This window comes from Folsomia candida, unplaced genomic scaffold (assembly GCF_002217175.1).
Source record: "Folsomia candida strain VU population unplaced genomic scaffold, ASM221717v1 Fcan01_Sc033, whole genome shotgun sequence".
Classification (NCBI taxonomy): Eukaryota; Metazoa; Arthropoda; class Collembola; order Entomobryomorpha; family Isotomidae; genus Folsomia; species Folsomia candida.
This window is the reverse complement of record NW_019091225.1, coordinates 1,679,846-1,694,254: the sequence shown is the minus strand read 5'-3', so window position 1 is coordinate 1,694,254 and position 14,409 is coordinate 1,679,846. Positions and strand designations below refer to the sequence as shown.

Below are 14,409 nucleotides of genomic sequence, written 5' to 3'. Positions count from 1 at the left end.
ACTTTTTCGGATTTCTAGTGGGTGTTATTAAACGTTTAAAAACATTTTCGTGCACTAATTTCGTGCAGGTGTTATTTAACAGCAGAAACACTGTCCAAAATACATAGCACGAAAATTAATTCCTATTCCACATTTTCAACTAGATTTTGGTCATGGTTCGTGTGTAAATTTCTACGAAATCCTCTAATAATTTCCAATGTCTGGTTTGGATACCTTACACTCCACTAAAATTGACAGAATTTATCCCTGCTCGCTTGTACATAATTCATAAGAATTTGATTACTTTCTCCTGCTGTGACGAATGTCAAAATATGTCGTTCCTAAATTTCTTCTTCTACATATTTTCTTGGTCACTACACAAAGCGAAACGGCCTTAATTGTCTCGCTCCCGTTGTTGGGAAGAAAGACAACAAAATTTAAAGGTCATCACGTCACAACGACTTTAATTTCAAGGGGAATATGTAGTGAAAGTTTGCACTTTATGGCAAGTTGCTTAATAAATAAGACATTGCTACGTTAAAGAACTTTAGTCTCTTTTAAGTCTGTTTTCTTGGGCAACATAGTCCAATTCGTCGTATCGTCTAGTCGCGACGGTGTTGGCCTTCACGCCTGGCTGGACATTCTTTCACTAAAACTTGACAAGAATAAAAAGCAGGAGAAAGCAGGGCAGGGAAATAATGGGACGATGACACCAATTCATAACCCGTAACGGAGACAAAGATAGGGCGACACTGAATAAATAAAAATGTTCTAATGCCATAAGACGAACGTTACAACATCATCATCGCCGCCCACGAGAAAATAAGTAAAAATAGTGACGCTCCGCATAGCCGGTGGCACTTGGCATCAGTCTTCTTTTTTTACTATGAACATGCTTTAGATAAAGTCAAGTGTGTGCATGGAATTCATAATTTGGATTATGCTTTGCTGACGTGATGAAGGAAAATTTATGAATGAAATTAAATTACGTAACGCAAGAGCGCTTAGAAACTCGTACTGATTAATTGGTTTTAACTAACGATTTATGTTTTCTCTTGCAGCATTTACTGTGAGATTCTTGACGCGGAAATTCATCGGAGAGTACAAGTCCAACACAGGTAAAAATGAGTACTTAACTTATTTTTATAAATATTTCCGTTCATCTAGTTAGGGTAAAAAAGGGTAGGATCGAATCTCCCCAAAGTTCGAAAAAAATTTTTGAGGGCATCGTCTGCCTAATGTCGCCGTATTGTATAACTCTCTGTACCATGTTCCCAGCTCGTGACCAGAGTCAACTGCAGCAAAAAAAAGCTATTTGCTAGAGTAATATTCTGCAATTTTGCACACATGAATCTACTGTTGAGTTTAATCGCATGTACGTGACTTTGGCCAAAGTGCAAAAAATTGAATAAATTGGCGGAATTTTTATCGCTGAACCCGCTGTTAAATCAACTTTCTCCCAAAATTATGCGGCGGCACGCTGAAGCTGGACTCAGGCAATGTTGGTCAGGCTGGACTTGAGACTCACGAAGTTTTTAATGTGGGCAAAAATTTAATCATATTTGAGATAAACCGACAAATATCAGATATTTTACCCTTGATCGCAAGGAGCTTAGTATTTATGGCAATATTTTCTATTCTATTAAAACCTGAGGCAGTCCAAGTTGATAAAAAATAGTTAACAGAATAACAGAATAGCCGAATTATCCAGAGTCTGGGTGGGCGATGCGACAGGCCATCTTCATATGTACTAGATTTTATCCAAGCTATATCAGTAGATCATCCTTCACTAGGTCGGGATTGCATAGGAGCAGGATGAGTGGGAATTATTGCGTGTGCAATGTTTTGGCTCACCGTGTTACGTATCGAGTTGTATAATCGTACTGCATACTCGTACAGATTCGAAACTGACAAGGAAACCCAAACACCTAAAAATAACTTTAGCATGACGATGTTGGAGTTGATATGAAGAAATGCGACGGCAAGGAGACAGTCTCAACTTGCCTCATCACAATTTCATTGGCCATTATTGCCCGTCTCACTTCATACTTTCCTTGCTATGTACATAGACTTAAGTGAATTCAATTATTTTTCGTGGACTACGTGATGATGATATCGTCTCAAGTTCTTGTTTCAAATGTATTGACTACACTTAAGGGGTGCGTGACACTAATAAGCAAAATTGCGAAAGTTTCCAAGTATTCAGTAAACCTTAGTGTCTACAAGGAGACAGACCAATTTGTGTACATTTCCCATTTCACAACTTTCTCCACTTTCTTTCGCATAACCTACCACAAAATTAATGTCGTTTCACACGAAAGGGTAAAGTTTGAGGTCAATGTAACGTGTCTCAAAGTGTGCACATCAATTACGCAGCCACTCACTTATGCGAAAAGCCATTTACTTGACTAACCACAAATTTCCTTCTTGCTTTCTCCACAGATTTGCTCTACCGTCAAACACTCGCCATCAGCCACGGGAGCTCTCTCGACATCGAAATCGTCGACATTTCCACCTCCTTCGTGGACGGGGCTGAATGCATCGAGCGTAAAACTTTCCCTGTCGAAGAACTCTATCGCGCCGACGGATTCATCATCGTCTATTCCATCACGGACCGAAGCTCGTTCGAGACAGCGATGCAGGCTCTCAGGGATATTCAAAAAATCCGCAATATTTACAAACCTCCGACGACTGAAAATGGGAATTCATCGAGAACGACTCCACCTCCCCCCACAAATACGAAGTTAGGTCCCCCCGTTCACGTCACCCTCATCGGGAACAAATGTGACCTAGTGCATCAACGAACCGTGGACCGACTTGAAGGGGTGGGGGCGGCGGAGAAGTTCGGGTGTCAATTTTACGAGCTGTCCGTGGCGGAGAACTCGCCCGAAGTTTATTCCAGTTTCCACTCGATAATCACTTCACTCATCGCCACCAACGTTCCGCCGCCCAAGCGGAAATTCTCCGTGAGCAAGATGCTGGCCAGTCTGCGCCTCGGGAAGAATTCGCCCTCCAACGCGAGCCCAGTCCCCATCGCGCCCGCCTCCATCGCGGACACCAACGTCGTCACCAACGACGCCGCCTCCTTCCCGAATTCTCCAGCGGGGAGCAGAGAGGGCAGTCCGGGCGTGAGTGGGTCGTCGAAGGGGGCGAAGCATGAGCGCCAAGGGTCGGGCGACTCGACGTCTTCGTTCACTTCCAGCATTTGTCAGCTCAAATCGAAGCTCGTGGTTTTCAATTCCATGAAAAAGAGGCAAAGCTCACCACCCATTTGTTCCCTGTAAATTTATTACCGTCAGACTGTCGCCGATTTCGTTTATGCATTCTTTGATTTATACTTTCCAGATTAATTAGTTAGAACTTTTTTTAAACATTATTTTTATTACGTTTTATACAACAATTGTACCTAATTTATAGACTGTGTGATGGCATGAAAGTTCAATTATGTGTACCTTGATTTACGATTATAAATATATTTTTTGCTGAAAATTGTCGTAGTTTTAATGAAATTCATTACCTGAAACATAAATAAGTTCTTGATTGAAGTGAAAATTTGGGTTGATTTGATTACCTGTATAATAATTATGAAGGAATTGCTGACAAGCAAAGCTATTAAAATTTGTATGTAAATCAGGATGACGATGTCTCAATGTGAAGAAATATTAATAAACATTCTCAAACTTTAATAAAATCGTATATATTTGTCCTTATTTTCGGTTTTACACATAATTTAATCAACCATGCATTATACATGTTAGTAGTTTTATTCCTTCAAGTTTAAGATTTTAATTTTCATTCAGTTAAGAGAAAAAGAATTCATAAGCGTATAAGGATCCTGTTAGAAAGAGAAGACACATAAATCTCAAGAAGTGAAAGCAGCAACTGCACTGAATTTTCCAAAACTAACCGTGGATTTTCCCAAAAAATTTTAAGACAAATTTTCCTCTTTTTCTATACATGTCTTGAACGTATTCGAAATATTGACTAAATTAAAAGTTTTCTCATTTTCCTCTAAAACTTCTCTACGATCCAAATTAATAATGCATGATGGATGGAATGATATCAAAAAACGTAAACGTGAAGGTTGTCAGTCATGATACATAAATGTTACAAAAAACCATGTCAAACATTGAGGGGGCTTAAAGTTGACATTTTCATTTGTGATGAAAATACTCTACATAAGTTATTCCATCTCGCAGAATTCACATGCATGTAGATATCACAGGGTTTACATTCGAGTGGCAGTGTAATCTCCTCCAGACATGATATGATTTGTCCAAGGCACAAAAATTCCTACAGAAAATTTAAACCTGACCTACTTACCTAATCTTTAAAGTACATAGTTAGGTACATTACAATTTAAGCAACTGCCAGGAACAGAAAGAGATAAGATGAATGATACGATAATGTAGCACAATCTGGACAGTAAATCTGCACAACGTCTCTACCGACCAGCATTCTTGTCACGATTTTACCCCTTGATCCAATTTACGTGAACATACATACGCGATTCACATAAAAGGCTTATCTAGATTTGTTTTTTGAACAGGAATAATGTGATCCAACAAGAAAAACAAAACAAGGAAGGAGCCACTGAAAGTAAATAACAACAGAAAAACACGGTGTCTCATCCTTGTTTATCAAATTAGTTTATCTCCTTGTTTATCAAATCTTATCATTACACAGCATCGCCCCTTGTTTCACGTAACAGCGAGCATGAAATGGAAATTGGCCCGTATTTGTAAATAAATAATAAAATGAGAGTTAGATAATCAGAGCGCTATCCGCAAACAAGGTGACTTTGCTTGCACACTAATAAAATTGGAATTTCGTACCCAATCGAGCATGAACTTTCTCCGGAGGATGCCACACCACACACATAAACAAAGTTGGATTGGATTCGGTTGCTCTTATTTCCGCAAAAAAATGCCAAGTTTTCTTGGAATCGGGTTCAACTTATTTATTTGTCGACACACCCACTCGACCCAAAAAAAATTTTGCATTGTTCTTTGTACAATACAAGTCATATAAATAAGGGAAGAGAGTAGGTCAGTTCGTACGGCTGCGGGTAAGTATTTTCTTAATCCGGCGTATATAATGATTTAGTTTATTTCACTTTCACGACCCCCATTTGACTTCTTCCTTGGCTTCTTGACTTTACACACATTTCCGGAATAATGGTGCACGTCTGATGTCGTGAATACCAATTTTGGTAACGTATATACGTAATCGTCCCTTCTGCACCATAAATTCGGTCTGCCCCACTTAGAAATGCAGTCCACTCACTTATTGTCCCCGTGTCGATGTCGAGCTTATCGACGCGATGCCAAGTAGTATGACCGACTTTGGAGATGAGGTTCCACCTTTTTTTTAAAGTTGGACCGAATTGTGGCCAAATTTCGAATTTGCTATCGTCAGTTAAACCCAGTTTTGTAGAAAATGTTCATTTAACATGACAAGGAAGAATTAATAGCCCTCGCCTCTGTTCCCATGTTTTCAAGTAGGTTTTCCTTTATAATGGGTGGTTTCTACAGTCTGGAAAAAACGGATTTTTACAACTACTAGTGCCCCACTTTTTTACAATTTCACTAGTGAAAGGTACTTGAAGATGACGATGGGTTCTGAATTCTTTATGTGGCTGTAAAGAGATGGACAAAGAGAAAGTCTTAAGAAATAGGTAATGACAATGCGGATTCATTCAGTACCAAGAATAATGCTCGTAGACGTTCTAAATAGCTTCTTGTTAAAGTTAAGAAACTGCAGTAAAAAAAATAGTTCGGGAGAAAACCCGCCTTGTTACATAACAGATATTAGCTAGTCGTGTGTGTAGTTTTGAAAATGTAATTTTGTCGAGTAGTAGATTAGAAAGTGTAGTTCAGGTCGTTGTGTGAGCAGAATTACGTAATTCCAGTAATGCAGACTACGAGTGGGTGGGAAACTTGCAGTTTTACTTGGGTTTCTAACACGGTGTTTTTGAGTTTCTTTGCGGTTATTCCACGGCTGAATAAATTTTACCCAATTGTTGTGTCATCCACTACTTTACTAAACCTCAGGTAAAGTTTATAAAAGTTTATTTTGAGAGGGTTTCTACGTAAAGCAGGGCGTTTTAGGTGCACTGTCAAGAATCCTGACCTGGCCAACGCCTTTCTTTTCTTCCTCATGCTCCTTTCACTTTCTTGAAAAAGAAAATTAGCAATAGAAATGAAAATTTAGTAGTTTATTTCTGTCCTTTAGCGAAATCGTATGAACACATCTATGTATGCAGAATCAGTTTATTATGCATATGGTTTAGGAATAGGTAATTTTCGTCGTGCAAATAAATTTCTTCGTGCAAAATTTTAGTTGTGAAACATTTATTAAAATCACTTTGTTTTTTAGAAATACAAATTACGATGAATATTTTAAGTACCTAATGTAGATCTACCATTCAGATTTTCTAAAATGACTAAAATTTGACATGCTTACTTTCACCAGCTACATATCTATATTTATAAATGTAAATACTATAAGATAGATTGACACATTTAAATTCAACGTTAAAAAAATTATAAAAAAATATGTATAAATATTTACGAAAAATAATAGTCTGCAAGAAGATAACACATCATCGCATGGGCAAATTTAACTTGCTTGAGGTACATGAAACACAGTATCAATCAGCAACGAACTTCTCGGCTCAATCAACCAGGTACGTTTCATTCTTCGGTTATTACAACTGACGAAGTCTCAATTTTCACTCGTTGAACTCTCATTCTTTCCACCATTAGCACAAAATAATGTAGGTATATGAAGCAATTAAGGTACACGGTAATAACGTATCAAATTATGTCTATAGATTTATGAGTGCAGATAACATGAAGAAATAAATTATGTACACATTGTGCAAATACTAATTGGAATAGAACTGAGAACAATATCAATATCATCACCATTATGCTTCAAATTACGAGTACAACGTGGCTCAAAGGGAACAAATGGGTGGTGAGCTTTGCCTCTTTTTCATGGAATTGAAAACCACGAGCTTCGATTTGAGCTGACAAATGCTGGAAGTGAACGAAGACGTCGAGTCGCCCGACCCTTGGCGCTCATGCTTCGCCCCCTTCGACGACCCACTCACGCCCGGACTGCCCTCTCTGCTCCCCGCTGGAGAATTCGGGAAGGAGGCGGCGTCGTTGGTGACGACGTTGGTGTCCGCGATGGAGGCGGGCGCGATGGGGACTGGGCTCGCGTTGGAGGGCGAATTCTTCCCGAGGCGCAGACTGGCCAGCATCTTGCTCACGGAGAATTTCCGCTTGGGCGGCGGAACGTTGGTGGCGATGAGTGAAGTGATTATCGAGTGGAAACTGGAATAAACTTCGGGCGAGTTCTCCGCCACGGACAGCTCGTAAAATTGACACCCGAACTTCTCCGCCGCCCCCACCCCTTCAAGTCGGTCCACGGTTCGTTGATGCACTAGGTCACATTTGTTCCCGATGAGGGTGACGTGAACGGGGGGACCTAACTTCGTATTTGTGGGGGGAGGTGGAGTCGTTCTCGATGAATTCCCATTTTCAGTCGTCGGAGGTTTGTAAATATTGCGGATTTTTTGAATATCCCTGAGAGCCTGCATCGCTGTCTCGAACGAGCTTCGGTCCGTGATGGAATAGACGATGATGAATCCGTCGGCGCGATAGAGTTCTTCGACAGGGAAAGTTTTACGCTCGATGCATTCAGCCCCGTCCACGAAGGAGGTGGAAATGTCGACGATTTCGATGTCGAGAGAGCTCCCGTGGCTGATGGCGAGTGTTTGACGGTAGAGCAAATCTGTGGAGAAAGCAAGAAGGAAATTTGTGGTTAGTCAAGTAAATGGCTTTTCGCATAAGTGAGTGGCTGCGTAATTGATGTGCACACTTTGAGACACGTTACATTGACCTCAAACTTTACCCTTTCGTGTGAAACGACATTAATTTTGTGGTAGGTTATGCGAAAGAAAGTGGAGAAAGTTGTGAAATGGGAAATGTACACAAATTGGTCTGTCTCCTTGTAGACACTAAGGTTTACTGAATACTTGGAAACTTTCGCAATTTTGCTTATTAGTGTCACGCACCCCTTAAGTGTAGTCAATACATTTGAAACAAGAACTTGAGACGATATCATCATCACGTAGTCCACGAAAAATAATTGAATTCACTTAAGTCTATGTACATAGCAAGGAAAGTATGAAGTGAGACGGGCAATAATGGCCAATGAAATTGTGATGAGGCAAGTTGAGACTGTCTCCTTGCCGTCGCATTTCTTCATATCAACTCCAACATCGTCATGCTAAAGTTATTTTTAGGTGTTTGGGTTTCCTTGTCAGTTTCGAATCTGTACGAGTATGCAGTACGATTATACAACTCGATACGTAACACGGTGAGCCAAAACATTGCACACGCAATAATTCCCACTCATCCTGCTCCTATGCAATCCCGACCTAGTGAAGGATGATCTACTGATATAGCTTGGATAAAATCTAGTACATATGAAGATGGCCTGTCGCATCGCCCACCCAGACTCTGGATAATTCGGCTATTCTGTTATTCTGTTAACTATTTTTTATCAACTTGGACTGCCTCAGGTTTTAATAGAATAGAAAATATTGCCATAAATACTAAGCTCCTTGCGATCAAGGGTAAAATATCTGATATTTGTCGGTTTATCTCAAATATGATTAAATTTTTGCCCACATTAAAAACTTCGTGAGTCTCAAGTCCAGCCTGACCAACATTGCCTGAGTCCAGCTTCAGCGTGCCGCCGCATAATTTTGGGAGAAAGTTGATTTAACAGCGGGTTCAGCGATAAAAATTCCGCCAATTTATTCAATTTTTTGCACTTTGGCCAAAGTCACGTACATGCGATTAAACTCAACAGTAGATTCATGTGTGCAAAATTGCAGAATATTACTCTAGCAAATAGCTTTTTTTTGCTGCAGTTGACTCTGGTCACGAGCTGGGAACATGGTACAGAGAGTTATACAATACGGCGACATTAGGCAGACGATGCCCTCAAAAATTTTTTTCGAACTTTGGGGAGATTCGATCCTACCCTTTTTTACCCTAACTAGATGAACGGAAATATTTATAAAAATAAGTTAAGTACTCATTTTTACCTGTGTTGGACTTGTACTCTCCGATGAATTTCCGCGTCAAGAATCTCACAGTAAATGCTGCAAGAGAAAACATAAATCGTTAGTTAAAACCAATTAATCAGTACGAGTTTCTAAGCGCTCTTGCGTTACGTAATTTAATTTCATTCATAAATTTTCCTTCATCACGTCAGCAAAGCATAATCCAAATTATGAATTCCATGCACACACTTGACTTTATCTAAAGCATGTTCATAGTAAAAAAAGAAGACTGATGCCAAGTGCCACCGGCTATGCGGAGCGTCACTATTTTTACTTATTTTCTCGTGGGCGGCGATGATGATGTTGTAACGTTCGTCTTATGGCATTAGAACATTTTTATTTATTCAGTGTCGCCCTATCTTTGTCTCCGTTACGGGTTATGAATTGGTGTCATCGTCCCATTATTTCCCTGCCCTGCTTTCTCCTGCTTTTTATTCTTGTCAAGTTTTAGTGAAAGAATGTCCAGCCAGGCGTGAAGGCCAACACCGTCGCGACTAGACGATACGACGAATTGGACTATGTTGCCCAAGAAAACAGACTTAAAAGAGACTAAAGTTCTTTAACGTAGCAATGTCTTATTTATTAAGCAACTTGCCATAAAGTGCAAACTTTCACTACATATTCCCCTTGAAATTAAAGTCGTTGTGACGTGATGACCTTTAAATTTTGTTGTCTTTCTTCCCAACAACGGGAGCGAGACAATTAAGGCCGTTTCGCTTTGTGTAGTGACCAAGAAAATATGTAGAAGAAGAAATTTAGGAACGACATATTTTGACATTCGTCACAGCAGGAGAAAGTAATCAAATTCTTATGAATTATGTACAAGCGAGCAGGGATAAATTCTGTCAATTTTAGTGGAGTGTAAGGTATCCAAACCAGACATTGGAAATTATTAGAGGATTTCGTAGAAATTTACACACGAACCATGACCAAAATCTAGTTGAAAATGTGGAATAGGAATTAATTTTCGTGCTATGTATTTTGGACAGTGTTTCTGCTGTTAAATAACACCTGCACGAAATTAGTGCACGAAAATGTTTTTAAACGTTTAATAACACCCACTAGAAATCCGAAAAAGTGCATGAAAATGCACGAAAATGCACGAAAATAATTTACGTACAAATAATATTGGAATAATGCAATTTTTCTAAATATTCGATTAATTGAGAAATCGATGTGCTATTTATGATATTTTCCTCACCATTTTAGTATTTTTTAGTATATAAATATTTTTCATTCTTCAATACAAAAAATGAACGGCTGAATACGTGCTTGTATTTTATAGCAAAAAAATACGTGTCATTTGTTTGAAATTTTCTTGCCGAATAATAATTCCGTGTTACTCGATATGTGTACCAAATTCCAAATACCTAGATAGGATAAGTTTTGCTAGCGCATTCAATGGCAACTATGATGGATACATAAGCTGCGACTCGGGCTACAAAGTGGTGTGGTAAGGTTTGAACCAGTGTAAAGGCTCAGATAACTGAATCTTACCCCCATTTGACAGGGTAGGAAAATATAAAATTTCTTGAAAATATGAAATTTCCTGCATAAATTGCAATTTATTTATTATTATGCATTTTCATGCATTTTCGTGCATTTTCGTGCATTTTTAGGCGTTTTTATGCATTTTTGTGCATTTTTATGCACCATGCATGCATAAAAATAATTTCGTGCGCACAAAAAGAAACACTGATTTTGGAGTTATTCAAGTTGCGATAGTTTACAAATGCACTAAATACTCGAGTTTAGCAAGTACTTAATGAACAAATTTAAATTTAGGTGTATGTCTAATGGTATGCAAAACATAAGCTGAGGAACTTGACATTCGTAAATACGAATATTTTTAAGGTTAGTAGGTTGCAGAATGTGCACTTTTCTCGGAAAATGATTGGCACCCAATTTACATAACTACACACATCCGTATTTAGCTAGCTCATAATGGACATCACGCGCCTCAGTTTCCCGTGAAATCTTCAATTTTTTAACGAACAAGGATTCTTTTGTGATGAAATGGTATAGAATTTGGGTCAGAAATTGAAGTTTTGCACGATTCGAGTAATTTTTAGAGGCGGAAAAGAACCTGACTTGGTATTTCTTTGCAATGTTTATTTATTTTTGGGGAAAGTCAAGGTTGGGTCGCTTCGTTTTCTTCGCCCCTCATCATTACATCAAAACGATCTAATTGCCACTAAAATCCACCTTTATCGCCATCATCACAAAACCCTTCATCCATAGAAAGACACACTATAAACATATCTTCAAGGACAGAATCAATGGACGTTAAAGTGCACTTCTGTGTGACCACCCGAAATTCACTTAGAATCGGATTATCAAAATAGTTGTTCAGGGTCAGGTTGGACCTTGGCCGTGAATGAATGAGCCTGATCGTTGACCGCTTCTTTATGGATGGTTTCATAAGATGCTAAAAAACTTGGTGGCTGTCATAACAGAGGAGTCACAGAGATAAAAAGGGCAAGGTTACGACCACAATCGTCAAATCCTGCGATTTATATTTCGACGAGACTTATTACTTTTAGGGAAAATCCGTCTCAAGCTTTGTGGTTCAAGATGCATAAGTGTTTTATTTGGTGGAATGGAATGATTAAATCAGAGACTCAACGAGACTTTATTAACGATACCGTCATTATGTCATCTATAATAGCTGAAGGTTGTTATTCAATACTGAGAAAAATATTCTTGGAACATTTGTCAGGAGATCAAATATTGCCGACAAAAAGTGTCGTCAGTGAACAATTTATATTTGGAAATAATAAGCTTGATTAGATCATACCACAGATTTAAAATTCTCGCTTTGAAAATTCCTAGTAGTGCCATGATGGCACTGCCATCATGGAACTGTCATCCAGATTTTGCTGACTAGTTGGTGTCGCAAAAAATAATTAGTTGGGGTTTAACTCATATCGAAGGAATAAACACGGTCGTAGAAATGAACGAAATAGTTCAGGCAGATTATGTTGACGCTAAAACCATATGCAAAAACCAAGGCTTCCACTTATCATTTTCCGAGTATGACGATGAGACATGATTAGTACTCGAATTATTTCACTTGGCTCCGCACCTTGGTCTCTTTCAAACGACGACTTCATATTAATGACGCCGTTACGACCATGACGAAGGCCTTGCCTTTGTTGTATTTTTACTCCTGCTTTCTCTTTGCTTCGTTAATTATGATTTAAATTGAACATTCATTTTCAACATTTTAAAATTGTTAAATGTCAAAAGTTTTTCTATAATTAAATTCTACAGATATTTAAGCATTTCTATTTTATATAGTCATTGACCATGGGAAATGATCAGCCGGATTTGTTTCCGTTGCATTTCCTATGCTTTCAACACAGGAGAGATATCACAAAAAACTCCTTTTAACGACGATAATTAACGACGGTATACATTTAAGCATCAGATTGAAAGTTTACTTGTGTGATTTGGACGCCATAAAATTTTACTGAGATTATTGAGATTGAATTTTATAGTCAAGATGTCTCCGGTTTATCAAATGCATTCTAATGTGACGTTTAGGAGCACTAATTATTGAATCTCGGACGGATAACTTTCACTCGGCTTTCACTTGGCATCTTCAGGGCTATGAACCCTCCCAATTAAGCTGCGAAAGCTCAAGGTCCCCCACCCAGAACAAGTTTACTCTCAAACAATTAAAAAACTATCCATCTTAATCTAAACAGCATTTATTTGTAATCCGAAATTAAAAGTAGCAAACAAAGGGAACTTTCTCTTAAAAGTAAAACTACGAATAATTTTAGCACGAATTAATGCTTTTCAAATTGACCTGAGTAATCTCAACGTAGGTCGATTTCTAAGGTAAACTTATTTTTACCCAAACTTTTCACGTTCTGCCCACGCCTCTAAATAATATTGCCACCAGATCAGAAACGAACGCAGACACCAAGGGTAATTGTACAACGAATGAAACCTACGATGCATGTGCGCATCAAACCAACATTATTTTTAGGTGGTGATAAAACATGCCAAGTTTTGTGTTATCTTTGGGCAAGATGTGATTCTGTTTGTGGTGAAACAGGCGTTGTGATCAGTTTCGAATTAACTAATAATATCTAGAGGATGAAGTTATAAACCTGTGAAGTTCACAGATGAAAGTGACTCAATCATGAAAAAATATTCCGTATTGGGTGGATATCCATTAATTTGTTTAGTTCAGTTCAAAGTCAACTGTCTGCTCATAAAATATTTTACCAGAGAGCAACATTTCAACCTGGTTTAATTACACGGCATTATCCTACCCTCTAAAATATTACATCTGTCGCTGAACTTATTCAAGAAGTTGCAATGCGTGATTTTTCACACTAAATATGCGTCACATGAGAATTACAAATATATATAAAAATTTGACGAGTTTCAATTGAGCCATACCTGACTTTCCGACGTCGTGTTGTCCAAAAACGGCGATTCTCTGCTTGCCGATAGCCGGGCCGCTTATCGTCGGTGCTTTGCCACCTTTTTCTTCTCCGTGCCGGTACATCCCTATTTTCACCAAAGGGCCAAATTGTGTTATATCACAAGTTGTAGGATTTCAATGTAAATATCGGTTTAAGTATTTTGCTAATGTTGACTACAGCTCAGAGTACACAGTGAATAAAATTATGGCACCAACAAACAAGTATATTTATGCAATTTGACTGACGATGAGGTGCTTCGCTTACTCCGAAAGATAGCTGAAGACTGAAACCGAGTTCAACTCTTACCCTGGTAAAGAACGGTTAGAACTGTTGCAGAAGATACCCGGGTATTACATTATTCCGTTGAACTAAAGTTGGAAGTAAGAGAGACGGGAGCTAAAGCCATTGGATAGAGAAGGATGAAGAGACTGGGAAGCAAGCAGAGCACAATGCCATGATTTTGCGAAACGGGGAATTTGCGAATTTTGGAAGGCTTGCTTATGCATGGCGTGGTTTGCTTCGCCAAATCCACAGGTTTGTTGTGTAGTGCATTCGTGCACGCAGGTAATGTGGACACGTTAGCGATCAGCAAGCTTAATATATTTTTAAACTGTGTACATAATTATGATGATGCATTTTTTTAAAACGGGGGTGGCAGAAAAAATTCGCCCAACCTACATTTTGAATTTGTTGTGATATCCCACGCAGATTTTGCTGTGATTATTTATCCACACATTTTTGGGCAATTTACACTTTAATTCCGCATTCTTTATATTCAGTTTGTATACATGCAATGTCTCAAAAGTATATACGTCTCAAAAGTTTAAAATACGACGTGGAAAC

At 38.6% G+C, this 14,409-nt stretch overlaps 2 protein-coding genes across 2 annotated transcripts; one reads left to right on the top strand and one right to left on the bottom strand.

Moving 5' to 3' along the window:
• Positions 1-498: 498 nt before the first annotated feature.
• Positions 499-3,675, top strand: LOC118439310 (ras-related and estrogen-regulated growth inhibitor-like protein). Its single transcript, XM_035860528.1, has 2 exons — positions 499-1,097; positions 2,422-3,675. The coding sequence occupies exons 1-2, from the start codon at positions 1,025-1,027 to the stop codon at positions 3,261-3,263; spliced, it is 915 nt and encodes a 304-aa protein (XP_035716421.1). The 5' UTR covers positions 499-1,024; the 3' UTR covers positions 3,264-3,675.
• A 3,010-nt stretch (positions 3,676-6,685) lies between these two features.
• LOC118439307 (ras-related and estrogen-regulated growth inhibitor-like protein) lies at positions 6,686-13,862 on the bottom strand. Its single transcript, XM_035860523.1, has 3 exons — positions 13,541-13,862; positions 9,107-9,163; positions 6,686-7,782 (listed from the first exon to the last, which is right to left on the bottom strand). Exons 1-3 carry the CDS (start codon positions 13,647-13,649, stop codon positions 6,941-6,943), a joined length of 1,008 nt encoding a protein of 335 aa, XP_035716416.1. The 5' UTR covers positions 13,650-13,862; the 3' UTR covers positions 6,686-6,940.
• Positions 13,863-14,409: the final 547 nt, after the last annotated feature.